Source organism: Mucor mucedo (assembly GCF_025094135.1).
Source record: "Mucor mucedo strain NRRL 3635 chromosome Unknown EV154scaffold_21, whole genome shotgun sequence".
NCBI lineage: Eukaryota > Fungi > Mucoromycota > Mucoromycetes > Mucorales > Mucoraceae > Mucor > Mucor mucedo.
This window is the reverse complement of record NW_026252305.1, coordinates 42988-57914: the sequence shown is the minus strand read 5'-3', so window position 1 is coordinate 57914 and position 14927 is coordinate 42988. Positions and strand designations below refer to the sequence as shown.

Genomic DNA, 14927 nt, shown 5'->3' with positions numbered 1-14927 from the left:
AAGTAATAAACATACACAGCCGTATGTTCCTACAATGACATTTGATCACCTATGTATATTAAAATTTAAGGGGGTTTTATTCCCAAATAATTACATCTTCTGCATAGAAACCTAAAAACTAACTTCTTTGCTTTTTAAGTCCTGTTTAAGTCAGATGTTAAAGAGATTCGCCTGGTTGTGTACGTGCGTAATTTTTTTTGAGATATTTGAGTTTAAGCTTTTATTCTAAACAAATCTGTCTAATGCAATAACTTCACTTGACTATGTCTTTAGAGTCATACATTTATAGTGATAAGGGCTTATTTCAGGTATTTCAAAAGCTGGACCCGGAGTTCGTTATGGTTTGGTGTTAAGTTGTGCGACAGGGACAAGTGCTTATATCGGATTTAACGGTAGCACCGGGTTTTCCCATCATAATTTTTGGGATCTATTAAAATGTAAGTCATACTTTGTTATTAGTAGCTTGTAAAAGCCAACGTAGAAAGTTGTTCCGTAGCAATATTTTTTCAAGTGCAGAAAAAAGCAACACCAAATTTGTTTTTTGGGACATATATTTATTAAAGTTTTTGTCAACCAGTTTTTACTTTTCAAGTTATTTATAGATGGCATTGTTGACATCGGGTACAACCTCGTTGAGATATATGAGCCTAAAACGTGCCGCTTAGTTTACTTTTATCCGACGATTTTGAAAGTATGTCAACTGGGGAATTGCTGTTCCAAGACCGAAAACAAGATAGACTTCTTCGAAACCATTTATATGTATTATAAATTTATATGACTAAATGATAAATCTTCTTCGTTTGTCCAAAGAATTACGTGAAGTAAAACGCCGTTATTTTTTAAAGTATTGCATTTTAATTTAAGCTCACCATGGTACAAAATCAAAGGAAACTAACATCACCAGTCTATCTAAAGATGTTAGGTATACTAGTAGACATTGAATTCTGAAGCATGGGTTTAACAAATATGAATGTTTTTAAATTTATTACATCCAAAAAATCTGAAGATTTTTGAATACAAATCAGAAGTGCTTTAAAACTAAAACCTATTGTCATGCAGTTACGTAATTACGAACCTTGCCTTCTAAAACCAACTTCAAGTTAGTTTTAAATGAACTGTCGTCATGTTCGTCATCAAAAATCTACTTATGGCTTAACCGAGAGTAATATATATAGATATTACTAATTGGGTTATTGGTATTAAAGGATATTGAGTTCATCTATAGGCCGGGTTCACCGAAAACGGAATTGTTTACTGTATATCATGTAGTGTTTTTATCTTTATAACAACACTGTAGCGTAGCATGTGCTATAAATTATACAGGAAATTAAGATAAAGTTCAATAAAAAAACTTTGGGCGAACTTGCAGACCCAGACCGACCCTGTTTAGTAAACATGTCGATAATAGCCGTTTTTTTTTTACTATGCCGATGGCCTATTCATCTTCACCGACTCCATGTTAAATGCACGCCGGCGACTTTGTCTTAATGTTACTTATTTCACGTCAAAAAAAGTGAAGGTCCGAACTTTATGTTATCTCAAATGACCGAGTTATTCTGGTGTAAGATCATATGTGTCTGGACATTCGTTTTATTAGAACAGCAGATGGCTAATAAATAAGGTGAATCGGGTTTGTTGATCTGTTGTGAAACTAAACCAACATGTTGTACAGGATTCAAAGGTGATACGTAGTTAGAATAGAAGGAGATGACGGGCCGTAGGTATCACAATAAAAGTACACTGGCAATGCCAATAGAACTCGAAGAAAAAGTTCACTCAATACAAGACAAGTGTACTATGTTAAAGGTCTTTTAAAAGTAGGGTTTATGTTCGATTGCGATACGTTTTGTTTTAAGATAATGTAAGTAACATCAAATAAATCGCGCTAAATTACAAGCAAAACTCAAGGCTAAACAAGTGTGTGCATACTTCAGAAACTTACCAGCAATACTAAAATTTGAATAGCGATAGCATTGTTCTGACATGGCTCTAATTTAATAGAATTGATGTTTGACTTATTAAATATTATGTCATTGATCTATGACATCCAGAGAATTAATATCATAGAACTTAGCAAAGCTGACCTTCCATATATATTTACCGTTCCAAATAAGCAAGGACTATCAAATCTAAGCAGCTCGCAAATGGGCTACAAATATTTAAAGACTAAAGAATTTAGAAAAGTAAATGTCTCTATACTTATTGACTGCACTTGAGAATAAAGCAACACTAATGAACTGCCTGTAAGATTTGCTTCAAATCGCTTTGGGTTCATTTATGGTTTATAGTAAAAATAAGATATAATATACCCAGGTATAAGTAATAAATTTAAAATTGCATTACTCTTAATAAAATTACGATTGGGCCGTTATACACTTTTTTGAGATTGATATTGAATGTCTTGCAAATGTATTATATCACTGCTTTTGGATTTTGTGGAAAACACCACACAAACTCACTTCAAATTGTCAAGAAGTGCCAGAATTCACGAATAAAAAGACGAACGTACTGATTTACGGTTTATCTGAGCACGACCAACAAAGAAGAAACAATAGTTGTAATAAAAAAAGTGAAAAGAGAAGAACAAAGGAAGAAATCGAGGAAAAATAAAAATTCCTGTCAACCAAAGTAATTAAACTAGCCGCTCGTCTTTACTATCAACCTTATTATGCTTACTCACTCTATAAATAAAAATGAAGATCGGCTCGTTTCTAGAGTCAAAAGCATAATACCTTGTGTTGTATTTGACACAAGGATATGTGGCAAAGATACTGAAAAGATGAAAGAACGTAGGTGGGTATGGTTGACAAACGGTTCCACATAAAGGGCCGGTGCAAGGCTGGTTGCCGATTAATTCTTACCACAATTAATAAACTAAAAGACCTCAAAAACAAACATTAAACAGTTCAACGCTTAAGTTTTTAAAATTTGCGCTATGCTTTAATAAGTGTGGATGTAATAATTATCAGTCTGTCTACCTGGTGATCTACCATATGCAAACAGAGTCGAAGAGACACTTTACCAAGTAAATTACCCATCGATAGATTATTTGCGGTTGTTTAGGCATTTGGGACAAGCATAATGTTTTGCAACAAATAGTCGATCACTAAAAGGTAAAAGTTCGGTCCTGAGACAGTAAAAATTGCTAATCCCATTGATTTTCTGAACCTGCCTTTATCCAGACCTTTGATATTATATTTTCGACGAAAGAGTTTAAATTCGATATTTTTGAATTTACTACTTACAAAAGATCAGACCACGTTTTCTCTCTTTCAGTATAGTTGCTAATTAAGTTTATGAAGCGAATTATCTTTGATAAATGAAAAATTCATACTTTGAAAGTCGCATTTTCTGCACGCTGGTTTGTTTTTTGCTTAAAGGTTTCATGACGCGGAGAGAACGTATTTGTTGATTAACTGACAATGATATCTATGTTATGAAATCAAATTATTGTAACCAGAAATATTGGTCTCCTCTTTACGATCAATCACAATGATGCACATAGTTCTATCTGGTCTCTTAGGGACAGCCATTCTTCTTAGGTACACACAGAGTGCGCGTAGTCGCAATGTCGGGTTATGATACTTTAATAGACACCAAGAGGTCTATATAACTTATAGTCTTGAACTAGATGCAAATTTATTATAACCAACATATGTTAAATCAGTATGTGCGTGCTATAGCTTACTTTAAGCTTCTCATTTGGACTTTACCTTACTATTTCTGCGTAAGATTAAGATCAAACGAGCTCAAAGGCGAAAGAGTGATGATAGAATTGTAAAAGTAAGCATAAATCGTTCAATATACATTTATTTGTAATCATTACATTGTTTTTGATTGTATATTCTTGTTTTTAGGTCTAGAAGACAGCCAAGTCACAGGTCTTACGTTGTCACTACGTGCACTTTGGCTGTCCCTAAGAAAAGCGTAGTTCTATCTCAGTGTCTTGCGGGACACAATGCTGACCACTTTTGCGGCTATTTAATCGATGCGTGACGCTATTTCATTCGCGCGTATCTGAACCATTCATTTATACCTTTATTTCTTCATCTGATTCAAAACATGCCAGAACCAACGAAAGAGCAAATTCAACTTGTATTCAAGAAGCTGAAGCAGAACAGATACAACAAGGTAATACACTGAATTAAGTAACGAGATTGTTGTTACTGAGATTAAATCAAAAGGCATGTTTTGACTGTAACTCCAAAAACCCAAACTGGGCTTCTGTATCATTTGGTGTTTATATCTGTACCGACTGCTCCTCTGCTCATCGTAATTTAGGTGTACACATTAGTTTTGTTAGGTATTTAGTAATTTGTGTTAAAATGAGGCCGACGGAACTGACCCACTTTTGCATAATTAGATCTACCGTGCTCGATTCGTGGAGTTGGGAACAACTTCGCATGATGAAGGTTGGAGGCAACCAAAATGCTTCAGAATACTTTTCTAAGCATGGCGGCAACGGTGCCAAGGACACCAGAGCTAAATATTCGGGCAGAACAGGCGAACAATATAAGGAATTATTAGCCAAAAGAACTGCAGAAGATGCCATCGCGTAAATATAATTGTCGCACCTTGTATACTTTAGTAACTGACATCATTTTACCAGTAATCCTGCTACCGTTGTAATTGATATGAACGATGGTGTTGAAGTTGAGGAGAAAACACCAATTGTCACACCCATCGTACAACCTGCTGTGGAATTAGCTGCTACTCCTGAAGTAGTCGAAAAAGAGGAAATTATACCAGTCGAACCTACGCAAGCACCCGTAAAAATATCTACACCTACAGCTCGGGCTGCCCGATCAACTGTAGGAGCTCGTGCACCTCGTAAATCCGGAAAAACAACAAAATTAGGTATCAAGAAAGCACCTGTCAACTTTAATTTTGAAGCAGCCGAAGCTCAAGCGAAGCAAGATTTGGAACGCAATGTTAAATATGGTGTCGAGGAAGAAGAGCTAGCTAAAACAAACGATAACAATGCAGACGAAAAATCAGCTCCTAAGGTTTTATCATCTCGTTTAGCATATAGCGACAATAATACTAGCGGCAGCACTAAGAACAAAGAAGACGAATATGAAAAACTAGGCTTTGGTATGTCACGTATGAACATGAATGAAAATAAATCATCCATCTCCATGCCCTCCCAAAAATCATATCAACAAAAGGAACAAAATGATAGTACAACTGCCAGGGATAAATTTGGTTCCGCTCGTGCGATCTCCTCTGACCAATATTTCGGCAGAAATGAATACGATCCAGCTGTTACTGCTGCTGAATCTAGTCGCCTTACACAATTCTCAGGAGCTAAAGCTATTTCATCCGATCAATACTTTGGAAGAGAATCAGATAACAATGATAATCAAGGATCTTATGGAGGCAATAATAGATCATATAATAGTGGAGGTAACCCAGACGTTGTCTCACTTGGCGAATGGGATAATGTACAGGATCAAGCTGTTGCGATGGCGAGAAAATTTGTTGACCAAGCTGCTCTTGATTTGGATGCAGTTAAAGATTTAGCTGAAAATGCCTCCAGTAGGGTACGAAACTATTTTAACGCATAAACGATAATAATAAAACAAAATGTACGAACAATTGGTCTGTTAGTATGCTAATTATGCATCGTATATGTAAATTATGTCTGAGAGGGCAACATGCTTTTTTTTTTTGAGTATTGGGTTTATTCACTAATTAGGATACTTTTTTAAAACCACTTTTAGCAGCGTGGTAAAAAGTAGATGGATAAGAAAGATATATTTGTAGAAGATAGATCACCTCATAACAGCAGATACATGAGTTCTATAACTCGGTGCGTATTCTTATCTGTCTCCAAAAAAATAACCCAAAATTTTCCTTATCCCATTGTTGCATAGAACATGTGTGAACGATAAATGAGTTGAATAATTATACCCAACTGGTCCATCCTTCATACATTAAGCAAAGGTTATCCACAGATGTTGCTTGCTCTATCGATCTCGTGACCTATTGCAAAATTGTTTTAGTAAGGTTGTCGTGTTTATTAAAATCTACTTAATACCTGTTCAGAGACACTCATTTTGTGTTGCACACCAAAGTCAAAGCCCTCAAGCTTTGATCTAATTCTTTTCATGAGCTTTGTTACATGATTATTAGTAGGAATTTTGTTGTTGGCTGTTACAATAGCGAAGTATAATGGATGAGTGTTAGACTTTTATGTAAATAATAAAACTTACAAGGTTTCTGTGATCCATTATTCAGATTCAAATTTTGTTCCTCCTGTGAAGTTTCATTGTAAGTATCCAAACCTTCATAGTTTGTGGTATCAGATGGTTTATAATCATCTTGCAGGCGTCCGGTTTCATCGCTTGTTAATGAAGCTACATTTTTACTACTATCGGGTCCAAACTCTTCTAAAATTCTCAGGGAAGAGTAAAAATCTTGCACAGATTTGATCATTAATTGGATGAATTCAAGCTATTTGAGTTTAGTAAACAATAAATTCATGAACTATGATAGATGAAATTTTTACCAATTGAGAGTAACTCCACTCAGATTCGTAGTTATTGTTTTCTTTGATTTGCTTATCCAGTTTTTTAAACTCCATATCCAAAACAGAGAGCGAGTCCAAAGCCATCTGTTGAAAAAATTAGCTTTTGTAATAAGTGGTGTAAAATAAGATAATCACCTTAGCACTTTTTTGAGCAGGGCGCAATTCATTATCCGAATCAGTCTCAATAATAATTATAGATTCAAGCAAAGGGCACAACCCTTCTATTGAAGACCTAGAGTTTGAAATTAAAGAAACGACTCCAGAGAGATGACTTTTAACTTCTCGTAAAAGATAGATAGGAAGACGGCCCTATTTAAATATGTCAGTCAGTCACAACTCCTGCATAACCACACAACACTTACCATGAAAGATGGAGAATCATTATCAGCAGCAGGAAGCGAGGCACCATTATCTAATATAGAGTCATCATCTTCACTCCCCTCTTCTTCATTGAGAGACTCTGCCTCCAAAAGCATTGATTCTTGCCATTGATGTAAATTATGTTGTAAACTGGCTAGACTTCCTAAAATTAACGACTTTTCTTTTTCATTCTCAACTTGTTTTTCCGTGATGCGAGTAGCTACTAATCCAAGATTGGTTTGTAATTCCATCATCTGTCGATAACCAGTCTCCACAGCTTCACTTTCCCAATCCACAAGAGGATCATATACAAACGCATCCAAAAGAGTTACGAGTACCTCCTTATGCTTTCGAAGTACACGAAGTGTTTCCTCAGCGGCGGTTTTAAATTGACCATCTACGCCAGTGATACCCAACGCTCCATGAAGATTTTGAGTTAAACGATAAGGAACCAATTCCGGAACACGAAGACGCCTGCCCTTTTCAAAACAGACATTATAGTCGATATGAATGATTTCACCCGATCGAAAGTCTATCAACATATTATCTAAATGACGATCGCCAAGACCAATGATATAGCCAATCATTGATGTGACAGCTAATGAACGAGCAAAGGAGGTACTTTTTTTATACCACTCCGTGGCGCTTGAGCTTGAGTAGTAAAGCTCCTTTTCTAAAAGATCTCCTGGCGTTTCTTTGACGAGCTCCAAATACACTTGCTCCAATACTTCTTTAGGCCAGTGTTTTCTGTTGGCCGTTACACGTAATCCCGCTGCTTTCAATGTAGTGGCAACCTTTGCAGTAAAGTTCTCAGTAGGTCTTTGCAATAACGCGTGCATATGTGCCTCACTGGGTTTGTCGTTCGATAAAAGCATGTATGCCGCAGATTCTCTCTTTTGCCACTTTTTGAACAATGCAAAGAAGGGCGTGGCATCATTGACCCATTGAATCATACCGGAATGATCGCTCAAAGGAATAACAGCATAAGTTCTGGACTTCATACCACGCAGAGCGGTTGCCCCGTTTTCGCTCAAAAGTCCATTTGTTGTAGTCAGTAGTTGCATAACGCGTTCATCCAGATGAAGATCTTCCAGCCCTTTGAATAGGTAAGAATACTTTTTGCCGTCAGTTCCTTTCATATCAAGTTTTTTTGGTTTTGTCTTGGTAGGGAGAACAATCACACTTGTACCGAATGTATCAATAAAGCATGACTCGTCATTTTTATGACAGCCGGGGATACCAATAAGTGTACGTTTCATGTTAGAAAGATACGGCGAAACGTCTTTTAATTCAAGGATACGCACTTTGTGAGTCTCTGTCATAAGATCACGATGAAGCTTCTGAAAACATTCCCAACCATGACGGTATTCTTTCATTGATTTAGGCTTTTGAAGCAGATTGTAGGCTCTTATCAGTTGTTTGCCGTAAGTTTTTTGGAACCATTGTTCGTGAGGTGTGGATATTACTGAATTTTCGGCAGTTTCTAAGAATAGTCTGTCGATCGAAGCAATAACGAATTTCATCGCAGTGTCATATAAGCCCAAGAAGTTCCTTTCACGAGAGTTGTCTTCGGAGTTTGTCAAAAGCTCAGCTTCTTGATCAAGCTTACTAAACTGTTGCATGACATCAAATTGTAACGAAGCGATCTTATTCTGCCATTTTTCTTCTAACAGTACTGTAATCTTCTCAAGCTCTTCTGCCATACGTCTAGTAGAGGCCCATAATAATTCGTTTCGGTCCACCATTCGGTTAGCAATAGCAGTAAGGCTTTGTTTTGTGTCGCGATTGGTTTTTGATGAGGTTGAATTGACAATAACATCATAAACAATTTCACGGGGATATTCATCACAGATTCTACTGATGAGTTTCCCAATGAGTTGTCTAATAAATTCGTTGGGATGGTTCAATTGTGCAAAAAGTTGGGGAATAACTTGTTTCCAAAGGTCGACGCGCACAATCTCGATATGTTCAGTGTATAAATTTTGTAATGCTTCTCCATACTTAGTAAGTATACGCAAGATACGAAGTGATGCAGTGATTACCATAGATGTTGAGCTAATGTTTTCTGTGCTTTCAACCTATTTTTTTTTGTGAGAACATAGTCGTGTACCAATTTTGTGAACTTACATTTCCGTTATGAATATCTAAAGAAAGATAACGAAAATAGGCTTGAGCGGAAGCATAGAATTTGTCAATGACCATCTTTTGTAAAACATCTAACGTATCGAGTACAGAAATTTCTCCTTCAGCATCTAAAAATGGTGCTATTTGACGCAAGCTAGTGCTTAAGAAATCACAGTCGACTAATTTTTTATCACCAATAGAAGATGAGTACTTAGTCAGAAGACAAAATATCATCTATATCGATTGTCTTAATTATTGAGCATATTTACATAAGCAAATTGATGTAGAATTTACCTTTTGGGTTTGCTTTTTATCAATAGTAGCATCAGCCTTTTCAAGAGCCAACTGTATTTTTTCACTAGCCCAAATTATTATTGGCATTGTTGAATGGGGTCGTAAAACTTCATCTAAAATACGCCAGCCTTGCTTGTAGTAATGGGTAGCATATTCGAACCAAGGCCGTCCATCTTCTGTATTGTTTTCAATCGATTTTTCGAGAGCAAAGTCGATTGAGTTTTCCACTGAAGATTGTAAATCGGTTGCTGACATTTCCATTAGCTTTGTGTCCAATTTTTTCAGCAGAGTAGTGACTTCGCCCACAGGACTATTCTTTAAGTAAAGAGCCACCTTGAGATACGCTTTACTTCTCAACTCCTGATACTCAGGCACAGATGAAGTGTGAACTAAGACTTCATTAATCGTTTCCATGGCCTGTGTATAATTTGATTGGGTAAATAGAACCTTTGTACGTTCGTAAAGAGCCAAGTATTTAGTATCAGAAACAAGGACAGCCTTATTGATTAGCTTTTCAGCAAGCGTAAAGTTCCCTTGACGTCGAGCCACTTTAGCCGAATGAAGTTGGATAAAGCCAAGACATTGCGATACACCTTGTATCTTGTTAGATTCATTAAGCTTGAATAACCTTTCAAAATAGGTTGATAATCTAGCCCAATGTTTAGTCTCCGGAGGAAGGTTATGGAAGTTGGGAATATTGCCTGATGTCACATCAAACCAGTCTTTAGCACTTGAAATCAGACTATTCCAGTCACACTGAAGTAGCTGAAGTTCAAGCAAACTTGAGATATTTGTAAAAATTCCATCTTTCAGCACCTGAAGAATCCTTCCAGTAAGTCGGACAGTAATATCTGAATTTAAAGTAATAGCCGATTTTTCGTCCGAAGAGACAACCCAGTTTCTAAATCGATCTAATCTAGCGAGCTCCAAACATGATTCAAGTGGTGCGGTTTTAACAAATTTTTGTATATTCGACATGGCTGCTGATCGTTCCTTTTCAAACCCTTCATGGCCAGAGTTAAATGAGCGGAGACTATCACAAATAAAACTATTGATCACTGTAGACCCAGAATCAAGCATCGCTTGAAGTGCATCATAGTCTTCAAGGCAAGTATAAAAGTGCACTACCTATAAAATTGATTAACTCAGTTTTACTAGTTAAATTTTCCATCAAACTTACTTGTCTATCAAGCATATCAAGTATTCCATAATTGTCGTTGGATATAAAAGACTTTAAGGTGTTTAAAGACTTGATTGCCATCTCATCCCGACTCTGTAAGATAGTTATTAGTACGTAAAACGTAATTCTAAACCTTTGTAACTTACGGATGCAAACAAGGCTGCAACTTGAAACCAAGTGACAGTAGCTTTAGAGATTTCACCTGATCTTATTATAGGACCAATGAGCCCTTCAAAGCCCCAATTTTCTTTAAACTCGGATGACAGCTGATAGACCTTTCTGACTAATTTCTTGTACCATGCTTGCATACCGTATATAAGATCCATATACTGTTCGCGTATACATGCTTCAACCAACTCGCTGAGATATCCATTTAGTTCTTTAAACCAAGGCATAATATCTGCCATTGACGGAATGTTTGATTCGAGCTCTGATAAGATCTATGTAAAACCTTTTAGATACCTTGATAACATCCCTTAAAAATTATATTTACCCGTATAACATGAGCTATCAATAAATGATCATTGCCTACAATTTTAGCGCCTGCAATGATACTATGTCTGATCCTGGAAAAGTAATCATGACATGTTTTTTTGTTTGTTCTAAAAAAGATAAGACTGGAGCGTGGAACGGCAGGAAGGGTACCAGTAGCACATCCAAAAGATGCATTAGATATTTGAAGCTCCAACCGATCCAACAAAAGTAGCAAGTGACGCAAGAAGTCAGCGTTTTGTCCTCCACTAAAATACAAGATCAACACGAGTACAATAAATAACAATAGTCATATTTACCACTCTTTCAATTCTGCATTGTTTACTAACGAAGTTAACATGCGTTCAAAAGCAGCAAACGTCTAACAAAAAAATCAATATGTTTTCATTTAATGTTTGGTATCGAATCTTACTTGTTGCGGTCCGCCAAAGGGGGTACGTAATCGCGATAACATGCAATATCTTGCTGATTCCCACATTGCCCAATAACACAGCAATGGCTCACTGTTGTTTATCAGGTCAACAATAGCCCCTAAATCCAATTCTATCAATTGTAAAGTTTACTATATGTTTCCCATTAAAAATAATAGACTTTACCTTCTTCAAGCTCACCGAATATATTTACGTTTTTCATATTACCAATGGTATCACAATGATGAAGTAGTCGCCTAGCCCATTCCGAAGTGTTTGCCGGATTAGAAGCAATGAGTACTTGTTGATCATCTGACCCAATTAAATGTTCCGCCATACCAAGGTGTTTCATAACAATCTCATAATGCACGGGTCGGAAGGAACCTGTATGTGGTGTAGCCATAATGATACTCTGTTTGTGAAAAAAATCAGTATCAGTGATAACGGCCTAAATTGGGAATAAGTCTTCATGTTACCTGTATAAACGCGGCAGTTGTATCATCAAACTTTTTCACTTCAGAAATCATAAAAGGATTGAGAGAGGTTAATAGATCTTTACTAGCATTTTGAACTTTTCGGTGTGGATTATTGATGCTATTATAAAATGTCAGCAAGGTTTGAATAGCCACATACCTTTTACATTTACCTTTTTTGAACATGTTCAAGTATTAAGTCGATAATATCGGATGATCCAAATATCTGACAATAGTGCGCAATGAGTTTTAGAATACTCTCTTTCAGCAAGTTGTTTTTTTCAACTCCTATTAAAGTTGTCAGATGATTGATTGTTTAAACAGTGATTAACCTTACCTGCTGCAAACAAAAACCCAGACATGATAGGTTTGAAGAGAGGCGACGAGTTCAGTTGAAAGTTTTCAGTCTCGTATAAGGCAGTCAATACAGACTTAACAAAGTCGCTTATTGATTGTCTAGTATGCAAATTGAGTTCTGTCCAATTTTCAAATAAATCTGTCAATAGACAGGCAACCATTTCGAATTCATATACATCATCGATCAAAAAGTTTAGCCTATTCGAAATGTCAAAATGTGTTTCTTCCTAAAATAGAAAGTTATTTACCTGGTCCAATAATCTTTTAGTAACTGGAAGCAAGAATCGAAAAGGTCGTTACACTTATAAGTCCATGCCATACACAACATTTCCAAAGAAGTTAGTGAGTTCTCAAAACGTAACTGTGGCCAGACAGAAGCAGAATCCAATAAAAGAAAGTTGAATAATAATGCATCTTCTATTGCAAAATTTACTTCTAACTCTGTAACCGTATTTCCTTGCTCTACGCAGTCAAAAGAGACAGCCCCATCATTTTGCTCAATAAACACCATCGCTCTTTTGAGTGGTCGATTTTTGGTTGTGGTACCGAAAAACTGCTTCATACTGCGTTGGGATTTAATCAATTGATCGATGCTTTTGTGGTTTGTATAAAAGCGATTTTCTTCACAAATTGGGATCCTGTTAAGGAATCGAAGTAGAACCAGTATACCCTCGTTTAATTTGGTGTTTCCTCGATTGTTAACCCGCAATTGAAACAAAGGAGAGATTTGAGGATCTAACAAATGGTGTATAATATCTTCATCAATATCTGTGTCCCAAAAGTCTATAAACTATGTATATTGGATTAGTATATCACACTCATTTTTCTCTATCCTTTTACTTACACGCATGAGCGTTTGTAAATATTCTTGAGGGCCCATATATATATCCGATTTTGCCTGTTCTGTAAGATAAAGGTATACGTCTTTTTGAAAGGCTCGATAAATGTTTGGCTTGTACGAGATCAAAGATAGCATGACACTTTTAGCTAAATAAACCTATACTGTAAATAAAATAAAAATACTATGATATTTCACTCACATATCTGTATCCATTTTAAACAAGGGTTAGCAGGAAGCGCATTGTTAACTAAGGAAACAATTTCAGGCAGCATTTTTTCAAATGTGATTTCTGCGATATGTTGATCCTGGTATTTGCTATCCTTTGGAAGCAAAGGCTGCATCGCATCTAATATCGCAAGATAACACCTACGCAGAGCAACATATATCAACAACTTTTAACATTTTCCACCAAGATTATAAACTTACTCAAACAGATTTGTACACACACCCCATCTTCCTTTGTATTCTTCAGTATCGTGAATGGGCATAATTGTTAACTCTCTAACAATAGCATGCATATCATCAAGAAAATGACGTAAAAGACTAACGGCAAATGGGAGGTAGCCTCCCCAAAATGCACCAAACTTTGAGTATGAAGAGATGATCGACTCTCGTTTCGTATCCGATAGTCCAATATCCATATTCCATCCCACAAGTAAATCGATAATATCCTAAAAAATCGAGATTACTACTCATTCACAATTAAATAAAGCATTATTACCCACTTACTTTGAATCTCTGTCTAAACAAATTTTGATAGTTTTCTGCAAAAAAAACCAATATATCTATGATAGTAGGAATATATTCAGGTGAATCCATAGTATCCAAAAAGGTGATGATTCCGGATAAAATTGTCGGTGACATCTCTTGGGTTTGTCGGTAAGTATATTGATCTGTGGAGGAATCTACAAGAACCTAGCATAAACTTAATTGAGCTACACATAAGTTTAACCTTCAAAATTCTCTATATACTTGTTTCAGCAGACGTAAGAGCCATTTCTTCCATTCACGATCTTTATTGACTTCTACAATAGATTTTTCGGCAGTAGGCCAACTTTCTAATCTATCGAAGATCCAGCTTAAAGCAAGATCTAAACGAGTGTAACAAGCTAATCCTGACACAATCTTTGCAAGCACAGTACGCAAAGACGAAGGGACTTTTCCAAATTCTACAATTCTGCGGAGTCCTTCGTCATATATACATATATCCAATAATTGCATCTGTTCCTGTCTAAATTGAAGCGAATCTGACACAGTGTTTCGCGATTCTTCCAAAATTTTTAGTAACTGATTTGAATGGGCGAGTCTACGCGAAAATGAGGTATCGTCCTCGTCACTAAATATTCGTTTTAATAATTGAATGGCTCGAGATTCTCCCGTAGCTTGCTCTATATGGATATATTAATATGTTGAAAGGAGCCATCTTTGCTGTCGTTACCGTAATTAGCTCGTTGTGTATGCCTAGGATTCCTTTCTCTAGGAGGTCCTCTCGCATTGCTTTTGTTATAATTGCCATTAGCGCCACCACCATTGTAGGTGTTGTTCCTTTTTGAGCTCATGTAGTTTTGTATTTATACAGTTGCAGTATTTTTACTTTTTTTTTATTTTTTTGGAAATAAAAATTTATGTCCTCCAATGAGAACCCTTAGTTTCAACTCAGAAGTTTCTAAATATTGTAGCCTTGAGTTAATGAAACTGAAATCGAGTTAATATTACTGGAGAATCTGCTGGAAGTTTTCAGTTTTATTAACATGGGGAGTTATAAATACTGATTTGCTTAAAGTTTGATTAACATCAAAAAAGTGAAAACACCTTTTCTTCTAAAATCCTTTTATTATGAACCCCATGTCTGCTAAAAACACCA

At 36.2% G+C, this 14927-nt stretch overlaps 2 protein-coding genes across 2 annotated transcripts; one reads left to right on the top strand and one right to left on the bottom strand.

Annotated features, from left to right (window-relative positions):
- Window positions 1-4024: 4024 nt before the first annotated feature.
- On the top strand, window positions 4025-5658 carry EV154DRAFT_500182 (uncharacterized protein). The gene is made up of 4 exons (XM_051600560.1): window positions 4025-4131; window positions 4185-4303; window positions 4364-4555; window positions 4610-5658. Exons 1-4 carry the CDS (start codon window positions 4063-4065, stop codon window positions 5565-5567), a joined length of 1338 nt encoding a protein of 445 aa, XP_051460246.1. The 5' UTR covers window positions 4025-4062; the 3' UTR covers window positions 5568-5658.
- A 14-nt stretch (window positions 5659-5672) lies between these two features.
- EV154DRAFT_460266 (uncharacterized protein) lies at window positions 5673-14663 on the bottom strand. Its single transcript, XM_051597513.1, has 24 exons — window positions 14502-14663; window positions 14036-14451; window positions 13793-13978; window positions 13490-13734; window positions 13263-13429; window positions 13067-13209; window positions 12471-13012; window positions 12203-12420; window positions 12039-12153; window positions 11869-11986; window positions 11579-11804; window positions 11395-11525; window positions 11282-11343; window positions 10984-11230; window positions 10637-10930; window positions 10491-10583; window positions 9311-10438; window positions 9020-9250; window positions 6895-8970; window positions 6668-6841; window positions 6512-6616; window positions 6216-6456; window positions 6041-6153; window positions 5673-5985 (listed from the first exon to the last, which is right to left on the bottom strand). Exons 1-24 carry the CDS (start codon window positions 14620-14622, stop codon window positions 5908-5910), a joined length of 7470 nt encoding a protein of 2489 aa, XP_051460245.1. The 5' UTR covers window positions 14623-14663; the 3' UTR covers window positions 5673-5907.
- Between the last annotated feature and the right edge of the window lie 264 nt (window positions 14664-14927).